The 12329-nt window shown below is 40.9% G+C and overlaps 1 protein-coding gene across 1 annotated transcript in view; it reads left to right on the top strand.

Annotated features, from left to right (window-relative positions):
• LOC139380827 (low-density lipoprotein receptor-related protein 1B-like) overlaps positions 1–12329 on the top strand; it is a 485305-nt gene that overhangs the window by 362020 nt on the left and 110956 nt on the right. Inside the window, exons 42-48 of the mRNA XM_071123916.1 lie at positions 287–491; positions 5385–5577; positions 7141–7266; positions 7670–7798; positions 8372–8491; positions 9762–9875; positions 10934–11083. Coding sequence (XP_070980017.1) covers positions 287–491; positions 5385–5577; positions 7141–7266; positions 7670–7798; positions 8372–8491; positions 9762–9875; positions 10934–11083 — 1037 coding nt within the window. The remainder of the gene's footprint in view (positions 1–286; positions 492–5384; positions 5578–7140; positions 7267–7669; positions 7799–8371; positions 8492–9761; positions 9876–10933; positions 11084–12329) is intronic.

The raw sequence follows: 12329 nt of genomic DNA, 5'->3' as shown, positions 1-12329 counted from the left end.
CCATCATACACTCCCCTAATTCAATTTCAAAGAGCATATATTTGTTTTGTCCTCTTCACTGAGGGGGGTATAAAGATGTCTAAGGGGAAATGTGCATATAGAGAGACATTGAATCTGGGTTATCTGTTTGCAGTGAAGGTGGAAATTGCTTTTAAGACTTGAGATAAAAAACTTGTAAACATAACTGTTATTATCTATCTCTCCTGTTTCCAGTCAACGGACTCCTTTAAAACTGTTTCTCAAATGACCATCTAGTTAATAGTAGGTTTTTTAATGTTTATTTCAGTCTGATGTTCTGGACTAACTGGAACGAGCAGCGTCCCAGTATTATGAGGTCCACCCTGGCAGGAAACAACATGAAGGTGATCGTCAGCACTGACATCCTCACGCCTAACGGACTCACCATCGACCACAAGGCTGAGAAGATCTACTTCTCTGATGGAAGTCTGGGGAAGATAGAGAGGTGTGATTACGATGGCTTACACAGATATGTGAGTATGACTGACATGAGGATTCTCTATGTATGCCACTATAAATGCAACCACAGTTACACTATGTTACTGTGTTAGACTTTGGGCTGGATTACAAATAACTTTCAATGGAGATTATCCATTAAGCATGTTTTTTAGTCCAGGACCAGGTTTAATCTGTCGTTAAAACCTAAGGGCTCAACTAATGTCATACCTAGTTGATGTTATTAACACATTCTAATGATACAAGACATACTGCAGCTCGTTTGACTTGGGCAGCACACAAGACCACAGAACTTGAGCATATTCATTCAATCTCACCTTCTTCACTAAGGACCAAAAGTATAGGCAGTTCAAAAAGGCAATTACTTCTTGTTGAACCAACATGTGTTCTGATGTTGTCACTGTCCAAAGCTTTTTATGGAGGAGAGAAAAGATATTTGAAACATGGTAGACACAAAGGCAATGATTCTCTGCTGAAATGTCAGTGTTATGCTGAAATGGGACACATTTTCTACCCGCTACATTATGTTCTCTTCCTATTGAGCCTGATGGTGTTTCAGCCGTCATACAAGGGATGGCTTCTGTAATACCTCTCAGCATTCTTTTCATATATTATATCTCAAAAGACAGAGTCAATTGTTTACTTAATTATAGAAGTAATTTCCCTTCAAATTGTAAAGGAAAGGACCAGTCTCATTTTATCTGTAAGAGGTTGCTTGCATAATATATATTCATAGTGGTGAACATTCTGAATATGTACTGTATCCTTCTGTATCCCTGGCATGTAAGGGATTACAATAGAATGTGGCTCTCCTCTTTGCCGACGGATTTCAATTTGTGCTTGACACGACCTCTGTGACCGATGACTTTGGCCCATCTCAATTAGTTACCCATACGTTTGCCAAAACAGGGTCGTGCGGAAAAAAGTCACACCGTTTGGGTTCCTGCGTGCACCGCCTGCGGTCTCTCTCATGCTAATGAAGGCTCACACAGAAAAGCCCTGTGGGGGCGAGCCCATCACTCTCCCTATTAGAATGTGAAAATTAAACAGCGCTAACGGGTTATCAACAAAGCAACGGTGAGACACCCCGGGTGGAGAGAGGTGGGGAGACAGAGGGAGAGAGAGAGAGGGGGTTGAGAGAGAGAGAGAGAGAAAGGGAGCAAGAGTTGGCTAAAGTGGGACTTCCTGACATTATGTGTGATGATGTGGGGGCGGTGCAGGGCAATATGTGGGCGGGGTGGTGCAGAGTGGTATTGTATGGCAGAGGGTCCACAGAGGGACTCCATGGATCCTGTAGTTCAGGGATCTGGAACTGTCAATGCTGCCTGACAGCCTAACACTGTGACTGTGTGACACCCCCTCCCTCTGTGCTCTGACAGACATGAGATGAACACAGAGTACAGCAAAGAGCTAAAAAGGCCCACTTGCCTTCCTCACTCCAGTGTGCCATTTTAAGTGGCGTCGTCGTGTCATTAACCATGCTGCCAAAAGTCCAGAGCGCCCGCTGGAGTATGTGATGGGGATAAGATGTCAACACATTAAGGCAGTGAAAATAAGACCTTTTTAAGTGTGAACAGACTGAATACTAATTGAGAACTGGTTCTTAAGGGTGGTTATTATGTTATATGATGACTGAATATGATCTTCAAGATTTATGCGATCCCACATCCCAAAATTAGAGTGTGGCATGATCTTCAGACTACAATTACAATTACATTGTATGACAATTATTTGTGACGTCTTATATACATTGACATACTTATGCAAGATCTTAGGGCTGGTCCAACTCGAGGTGTCATGAAAAAAAAATGCACCCCCCCACCCCAACGTTAAAAATATTTTCACATGACCGTCTCCTGTACTATAAACAAAGAAATGACCCCATCCACCCTCATAAAATGTACAAAAAAGGATGATTACCACCATAAATACAAATAACTGTGGCAACCCTGCATTCATAAACATGCATGTGGACTTGACCACTTCAGCATGGTTTTGTGGCAGGGCTACGGGCCAGAAGGTAAAGGGTTTGCCGACCACAAGCTCAATCTCACTGCGATCAGAGCTGGCTACAGGCAATGATTAGCTAGGGGGAATGAGATTTTCCACATTTTGATGCTTTTTATTTATAATTTGATCAAATATACGCAACAATTTTCCACCAACAGGTTTCTGTACCAATGCACCACACACAACCAATAAGCATAACTGCATCTTGATTACCGACTTCGAGCTTCATTGTGGTTTGCATTTTCAACACCACAATCAAATAGAGTATGTCAGTCTCGACCAATAGAAAATACATTCCTCCGTACTCAGTATCAAAGGCTTGGCTTGACAATCTCCGAATGTCATTAAACCTTTTGGTGTTTTATAACAGATGTCTCGTTCCATTCATTGAATAGCCTGTGAACATTTTGGATGCTGGAGTGGAGGAGCATGTGCAGGTAGCCTACAGGAGTCTTTTGAAGTTTACGCAGTGGTTTTGTTTATGTCACACATGAAAGGTCATACAATTTAAAAGTTAAATGACATACACTACCGTTCAAAAGAGTGTCTACAAATGTCCTTGTTTTTGAAAAAAGCAAACATTTTGTCCATTAAAATAAAATAAAATAGTTCAGAAATACAGTGTAGACATTGTTAATGTTGTAAATGACTATTGTAGCTGGAAACGGCTGTTTTTTAATGGAATATCTACATAGGCGTACAGAGGCCCATTATCACAACCATCACTCCTGTGTTCCAATGGCGCGTTGTGTTAGCTAATCCAAGTTTATCATTTTAAAAGGCTAATTGATCATTAGAAAATCCTTTTGAAATTATGTTAGCACAGCTGAAAACTGTTTTTAAACCGGATTTTAAAGAAGCAATAAAACTGGACAACTTTAGACTAGTTGAGTATCTGGAACATCAGCATTTGTGGGTTTGATTGCAGGCTAAAAATGTCCAGAAACATTCTTGGCCAGAAACGTTCTTCTGAAACTTGTCAGTCTATTCTTGTTCTCAGAAATGAAGGCTATTCCATGCAAGAAATTGCCAAGAAACTGAAGATCTCGTACAACGTTGTGTACTACTCCTTCACAGAACAGCGCAAACTGGCTCTAACCAGAATAGAAAGAGGAGTGGTAGAGGAGTGGCCTACCTTGCATTCAACATTTAATTGGGAAAGGTTTGGGGGAAAAACTTAGAAAATGACTGTTTCAGCAGGCATTGTGGATTTTATAGAGCCAATATACAGTATATCTTGCTTTTAGAAGTGTTTACTTCAGGTCGACTACAAGCATCTATTGAGTTGCAATGTCTCATAAATTGAATGTCCAAATAAACCTAAAGTATCTACAAAATTTGATTTGCAGCGACACAATTCAAAATGAAGGCTACAGCTAAATTGTTTCCTTTTACTGTTTGCGATTCACAGATGATTCTTATGATTCCCATGATTTGATTAACCAAACCCCAATTACTACAATGGCGAAGCACATCATTCATTCAAAGAATTGTTTAAAAATAATCGATTCATAACCCCTTTGCCAAAGAACATTTACCTGCAAAGTTCTACTATTATATCCCAGGGCTTCCCTTCCTTTTGTTGTCTACAACTGCCTTGGTTTTATTTACTCAGAACTGTAACGTGTGCGCTGAGAGTTGGGAAGCAAGTTCAGGGAGTGAATGTTTTAATAAATAAACGTAACATAATACAAACCACAAACAACGCACAGACATGACACTGGAACAGAAACAATGACGCCTGGGGAAGAAACGAAAGGAAGTGACATATATAGGGAAGGTAATCAGGGAGGTGATGGAGTCCAGGTGAGTCTGGTGATGCGCAGGTGCGTGTAACGATGGTGACAATTGTGCACCATAATGAGCAGCCGGGCGACCTAGAGGCTGGAAAGGGACAACACGTGACAAGAAATTTCATATAAATAGATTCTAAGAGATTTTGAACACAGTGGTAATTTGTCCCTGTGTATAAAACTAGCATTCTCCCTAATCAAATTTCTGTCAAAATCCCTCTGGATTCCTTGTCATCTTTCTCTATCTCTCTCTCAATTCATAGGGGTTTTATTGGCATGGGAAGCATGTTTACATTGTTTATTTCACTTGCTTTGGCAATCAACAAAAGTGAGAAGACACAAAACATTAAAAAAATATTAGAATATAACATTAAATATTACACTCAAAAAGATAAAGACATTTCAAGTGTTATATTATCCGCTATGTACAGTGTTTTAGCAATGTGTAAATAGTTGTAGTAGGAATAGTAGGGGATGATAAATAAAGAGAGAAATATTGGTGGTATTTACAATGTTTGTGCTCCACTGGTTGCCCTTTCTCTTGCTCTTTCTCTCCTGCTGGCCAGTTGTTTTCCCTATAACAAGCTGTGCTCCTTGAATCAACACCTGTCCTATTAATCCCTGCATGGCAGCAGGGCTAATGTGATGATGGTTACGAGCATGTCCCACTAATGGCTGAGACTACAGACCTGCAGGAAGACCTGCCTGGTGGCCCCAGCATAGAGAGAGACTCCCAAAGGAGCCGTCTGTCTGATGTATTCCTGCCTCCCTCTCTGTGACACTGTCATACATTTACATAGCAACAACTGGATTTAGCACTAACCTAGGAGAGGTTGTTTGTGTGTACAGGGGTTGATGATGCAGTGATTCATTTATTTATTTGTGCTATGTATTCAAAGTCTGTTTTTTATTTTATTTTATTTATGTTTTCATCAATATTTACTAATTTGATGTTTAGATGTAATTGACATGAAGTCTTTGAAAATCATATATGTTTTACTAGAGTACAAGGAAGTAGAGGACTTAGCTATGGCTTGGTATTGGCACTCTAGACATATTAGACAAGTTATGAATGATTTCACTGATGTACTGCTTTGTAAATCACAGGTCATCGTGAAGTCAGGGCCAGGAACTTTTTTTGGTCTGGCTATTTATGGGGACTTCCTCTTCTGGTCGGACTGGGCTCGCAGGGCCGTGCTACGATCCAACAAGTACACAGGTGGAGAGACCAAGGTTCTGCGAGCAGATATCCCCCACCAGCCCATGGGAATCATCGCTGTGACAAATGACTCCAACAGCTGTGAGTATCTAGACTTACGACACCAACTCCCAGGAATCTAGACTTACGACACCAACTCCCTGAATTCTTATCTCAAAAAGACAGGGATAGACTGTTTGTGAATGTTTGGGGGCCCATGTATGTCTGTGCAATGCACTTATGCCCACACATTATTTCCCTCCAATATGGAATGTGTAAGAGAAGAATAGATCTGTTAGTGTAATAGTATTTTTTTTCATCTGTCTGTTACAGATCTGTGCATTTGCCTAGATTTGTCTGTTTAATTTAGTTTGGGGTTTGGGATTATTTTTACTTATTGGTTTTCCAGTAGGACTCACAGCAGTGTATCTACCTACCAGGGCTCCTTCTCTTGATGTGAAGAAAATGTTGGGAATGATAAATTAAGATGGTTTTATTTAGCTGGGGAGAAACTAAAGCTGGCAACGTAATTAATAAAAAATAATCCCCGAGTTCGATAGGAGGGCTCTGAAGTGTGCATATGTACTGTAAGTACTAGGACATTGGGAAAAGTACTTAAGAGCTTCCCAACGGCTTGACTCTCTCTATGAAGATGTTGAGGGACTTTTCCTTCTCATTTATTTCATCATCACAAATGATCACAGACATAACTTTTTGACCTCTCCGTCTTGCCAATTGATAAGTAACAACCTGCAATGTTTAAATTAATAAAACATTTTATCCAAAGCTAATTACAGTACAGGTAATGCATCCATTTTTAGTATGTATGTGATCCCTGCGGGCATTGAACCTAGTTTGCTACCGTCACGCTAGTACATGTAAAGCTGAGTCACACAGGACCACTGTTCATCTCACCCCAGTTTTCCTCCTCCAGATAGTTAAATGTGAAGTCAATGCTTCCACATTTTCATCAGTCTTCCTATCGGTCCTTCCTGATCCTCTCGTTCCTCTGTAATCAGATGAGGTCAACCTGAACCTGGGGGCTCCAGGAGTTCTTCCAGAGGCCTGCTGAGTCATCCATCCATCCTCACACACGCGCACACACACACCGACACATCCCTCACACACACATCCCCCACACACAGACACTGATGCGTGAATGAGAGACAGAGGGTTGGAGGGGAGGCAAGGAAAGGAAAGCTATGGTTCATTTGTCACTTGTCTCTCCAGTGAGCACTGGTGATGCCTGTGCTTTATTGTTTCCCCTCCCTCTGCATCCTTCGCTCTTTCTTTATCAGGGAGGATGAGACCATACCTGCTTGTTCCTGTTACACTGACTGAGCTGATGCGTTCTTTATGCTGGGCTGGTGGGAGGTGGGAGCTGTGGGTTGGGACCGTTGGCCTTGAAATAAACTCTGTTAATTGAGGTTTAGCCGTTAATTAACTGGTGGCATTCAGTTTAGTTTATTGGTCGTTCTTCAGCGTTAAATGTTCTTAAAAACAGTTGATAACAAAAATTCTGAATGTCTTTGACATTGCAAGATACTGTAATAATTGCAACCTCACTTTGTCTCTGTCTTTTTGCCTCACGTTGTGTCTATAAAGCATCTGTTGTTCGTCTCCTGTTGTGTCTATAATATCTCTGATTGGCTGTGTGTTCTGTAGGTGAGATGTCCCCATGCAGACTCAATAACAGTGGCTGTGGTGACTTGTGTCTGTTGACCCCAGATGGAAGAGTCAACTGTAGTTGTCGGGGAGCACGTGTGTTATTAGATGACAACAGATGCATTTGTAAGTTATGAGATTATTTCTTTTTTAACCCCTTTTTCTCCCCAATTTTGTGATATCCATCTGGTAGTTAAAGTATTGTACCATCGCTGCAACTGCCGTACGGACTCGGGAGTAGCGAAGGCCAAGAGCCATGCGTCCTTATACAATTATCTATACACTTTTATTCACTGGCAAGGACAGACTGTTATAGGTAGTTGTAATACATTAGCACCCAATTAACTTTGTTTCAGAGAGGAATATGCAGTGTTTGTACTTTTAACATAAAGGTCATACTGGAACAGTTACAGCTCAGCCTGGTGCAGCTACTGCTAACTTTAAGACCACAGCTAAAGCCATTGTGGTGAGAAAATGCACAAACATTTGACTTAACTTGTTTAACTAGCTTAGCCATCTTCTTTTGCAGCAGGGAATTCCTCCTGCAACATCCACAAGGAGTTTGAATGCGGGAACGGCGAATGCATCAACTATCAGTTCACATGTGATGGAATAGCGCATTGCAAAGACAAATCAGATGAGAAAATGCAATATTGTGGTAAGCAATTGATCTCATATCAGCATTTTGGTACTTCAAACCTCTCCCAGTCAACAAAAATATAATGAATGATCTACTACTACATGCAAGCAAGCATAAGCCCATTCCTATAATGGATGTGCTTATACACATATACAGCGCATATGAAAGGGAAGGGGGATACCTAGTCAGTTGTACAACTGAATGCCTTCAACTGAAATACGTCTTCTGCATTTAACCCAACCCATCTGAATCAGAGAGGTGCAGGGGGCTGCCTTAATCGATATCCACTTCTTCAACAACCAGGGTTGGTGTCTATTCCATACAAATATCAGTCACTTCAGGAAGTACACTGAATTTCCAATTCCAACTAACTTCAATGCTTTCCAATGAGGAATTGGAATTTGGTTTACTTTCTGAGTGGAATTGAAATGTATTTGATCCCAACCCTGATGACATCCATTGGAGAATTGGCTAGAGCACATTCAGTGTGGGACTGCACAGTTGATATCTAGAGGATGTCATAAGAAGAAGATTACTATCATTACCATTTCCTATTTGAAGTGAACACATTTTGTTTTGTAATTTCACCAGATAACAGGGACTGTAGGAGAGGCTTCAGGGCGTGTGACAACCAACGCTGTGTGGCCAACAGTCATTTCTGCGATGGCGTGGATGACTGTGGGGACAACTCAGACGAGGCCTTCTGTAACAGTGAGTATGGATAGATCGACCGCTTAATCACCCAGTATATCCAGACCGCGTGTGTGTGTGTGCGTGTGCGTGTGTGTGTGTGCGCGCGTGTGTGTGTGTGTGTGTGTGTGTGTGTGTGTGTGTGTGTGTGCAGCATATAGCAGGCTTCACACTGGGCTGAGCCTCTCTTTAATGAGCCCCAGCATCACATAGATCCTCAAAGACCAAGGGCCACTCTCAGAGAATACTGTCTGAGACAGAAGGGCAGGATATTGGGCACAAATTGTTCAGAAAATCATGCAAAGATTGCCGCGAATCGCCAATCTTTGTCATTGCTATTCTAATCAAGTGACATTTTTTGCTATTATTTTCAATTTAGTTTCTGTGGCTGTTATTCAGCTGCATGCAGTTAGCCCAGAGGAAAACAAACCCAGCACTCTTTAACAGGAACTTAATGTGCTTTAAACCTGAAACGAGACAATTAAGAGAGGCCATGAGGCAGCAGTAGGATTCTCTAAAGATGGATGAAGCTCCCAAGGACTGAGATATCAGGCACGTCTAGCTGTAATGACTCTCAAAGCATGCAGTCGGTTTGTTTTTTTAATGGCAAATTATCAACACCCCTGTTTCTATAACCATTAAAACATTTAATTATATGCATTTAAATGAAAATACCATAGTTTCCGTAGATGGTAAATCGAGCAAGAAAATCCAGTTTTACTAGATCGATCAAATATAATGTCCCTGTAGGTTTTCAGTATCTAATTTGCATTTGTTTATTAGTAGTGCAGACCATAAATGGCATTTGCATAAACTAAATGATCATTAATAAGTCCTGATGTTTTTTTAACTAGGCAAGTCAGTTAAGAACAAATTCTTATTTACAATGTCAGCCTACACTGGCAAAACCCGGACGGCGCTGGGCCAATTGTTCACCACCCTATGGGACTCCCAATTATGGCCTGTTGTGATACAGCCTGGATTTGAACCAGGGTGTCTGTAGTGACACCTCTAGCACTGAGATGCAGTGCCTTAGACTGCTGCGCCACTCAGGAGTGGACTTGATGACTCGTATACCTTTGCTTGTTTGCTTCTCACGCATGCACGCACATACTGCGCACGTGCACAAACACCTGACATCCTCCCTATCCTAGATATCCTCCCTAGACCTGATGCTAAACACTACTGAGTCATATATCTGGATTATACTATTAACTGCTCCCTCTCTTCCTGATGAGTTGTTCCTAGCATCTGGTCTTTTCGAAGGGTTAATTTCTCTCTCCCCTCTCAGATGTCACGTGTGCATCTTTTGAATCCTCATGCCAGGATGGGAGCTGTATCCCAGGCTCAGCCTGGTGTAACCAGGTCATTGACTGTGCTGATGCCTCAGATGAAAAGAATTGCAGTAAGTTAAGCCTTTTTAAGGTATGGTATGTGTCATGATCAAAAAAATGCACTATGCTAACATGGTGACCTCATCACCATTGATGGATCGCTTGTTTTCAGTCAGTCAGCATTATCCAGATAGTAATTTATTTGTTATTGCACAGGTAAACAAGCAACTTAATGTACAGTGTTACTAGCTAGGCCTCCATCCGATTGGCAAATGATTTTCATTTAAATATTCTAAAATCCGCACTAAGAAAATATGCGCATTTTCCTACCAGTGGTGTGTTTCCACAAAAAAAAAACTTGTTGTGGATAAAGTAGTGTACACAAAATGTACCTTTTTGGATAAGTTTTCATGTAAGTCTAAAGTTCAATGTGTTTACATCATATTTTTGTCACAAACTGTTGTGTTAAATGGCAAATGTTCCTACTCTGGTCTTGGCACTTGCGCTCTTGCCAACAGCTCGCAGATACAGTGCTGGTAGGATGTGCGGGTAAACTAGTCTACATGATGAGGTTATTATGGATAAGAGCAAGAATTGTTTTATTTGGCACAGCAGTCAAGCAATCGTCATCAAGTCACCATAATAAGACACTTGACATTTATTGGAAAGGAGCATCAAGATCACAGTGCACCACCCTGTGAAGTTCATCACAAGTTAATTAATATGTAGCCTAATAAACTACATGGTTTCCCGAGTCGTAGTGGCATGACCACACACCATATCATTGCATGACTCCAAGTTTATTTGCCAGATGATGGTTATTATATCAATATGCATAAAGGCATTTCCACCGCCATTTCTCACATTATTCATTTTACCGACACAAAAAGATCTCACCATGTCGAACAAACAAATGATCAGTCTGCATTTATAAAACTGTACCGAATCTTCCTGTTTCCATTACAGCTGTGGTGAATTTTTGTTGTTATACATATGACTTTAACTACATAAACACTGTGGATGGAAACCTGGTTAATGTTACCTTTTTATACCTTAGTGTTACCTACTGTTAGTGGATTTACAGTAGCTTGTGTTTAGCTAGCTAAGGTTAGCTAATGTTTTTGTGTAGACATCACAGACTGCTCTGAATTCTACAAACTGGGGGTGAAAGAGAAAGGCTTCATCAGCTGTAATACCACCTCCCTTTGTATCCACCCCTCCTGGATCTGTGATGGAGCCAACGACTGTGGTGATTATGCAGATGAGACCAACTGCCAGGGTGAGTCTCTTGTCTTGTCTTCTCCTCTCTTCTTTCCTCTCTCTGCCTAAGGAAGACAGATCGAGGAAGTCAGCTTCAATTAGAGAAGACTTGCATAAAATCAAAAAACAAAGATATACCATTTTCTGAAGTGATTAGTGGAGCAGGTCAAGAGTTTCAAGTTCCTTGGTGTCAACATTACCAACAAACTATCATGGTCCAAACACACCACGAAAGTCTTGAAGAGTGCACGGCAACACCTTTTCCCCCTTAGGAGACTGAAAAGATCGACGTGGGTCCCCAGATCCTCAAAAAGTTTTACAGCTGCACCATTGAGAGCATCCTGATCGGTTGCACCACTGCCAGGTATGGCGATGATGCTCGGCATCTGACCGGAGCACCAAGTCTAGGTCCAAAAGGCACCTTAACAGCTTCTACCCCCAAGCTATAAGTCTGCTGAACAATTAATAAAATTACCACCAGGACTATTTACATCGAAGGGGGGGCTTTGTTTTTACACTGCTGCAACTCGCTGTTTATTATCTATGCATAGTCACTTTACCCCTACCTACAGTACATGTACAAATGACCTCGACTAACCTGTACCCCCGCACATTGACTCGGTACCTGTACCCCCTGTTTATAGCCTCGTTAGTTTATTGTGTTACTATTTATTTTATTTTTTACTTTAGTTTATTTAGTAATTATTTTCTTAACTATATTTCTTGAACTGCATCGTAAGTAAGCATTTCATGGTAGGGTCTACACCTATTGTATGTTACATTTGATTTCATTTGATTAGGGGTGCCAGAGTTCAAGTTTAGGGAAAAGATAATGACCTGAATCACCACTGTATGAATATTTAGAAGATAAATTCTCAACACAAAGGACTAAAGGTCAAGAGGACTAGAATTAACGATCAATGGAAATAGTGTTTTTTCTGTAACAGGGAATTAATGATTAATGGAAATCTACATGGCAAGTTCTCATTGGTCCAAATTGTCTATACATCGCACCTGAAATGCGATGCGTGTTATCTGGCCATTGGCCCAATTTTATTGCCAGGAATTCTAATTGGTCAACCACAGGCAAGGGTTGGGGGTATATAATGTTTGGTTCAGATTCTGTCTCTTTGTTCTGTGGAGAGAATCACTGAGGACAGGGGAGAATGAACATCTTAGATGAAATTGTTAGATTACTTGTTAGATATTACTTGCATGGTCGGAACTAGAAGCACAAGCATTTCGCTACACTCGCATTAACATCT

Source organism: Oncorhynchus clarkii, chromosome 22 (assembly GCF_045791955.1).
Source record: "Oncorhynchus clarkii lewisi isolate Uvic-CL-2024 chromosome 22, UVic_Ocla_1.0, whole genome shotgun sequence".
Taxonomy (NCBI): Eukaryota; Metazoa; Chordata; class Actinopteri; order Salmoniformes; family Salmonidae; genus Oncorhynchus; species Oncorhynchus clarkii.
The sequence above is the reverse complement of the archived record's forward strand: the minus strand, read 5'-3'. Positions and strand labels throughout refer to the sequence as shown.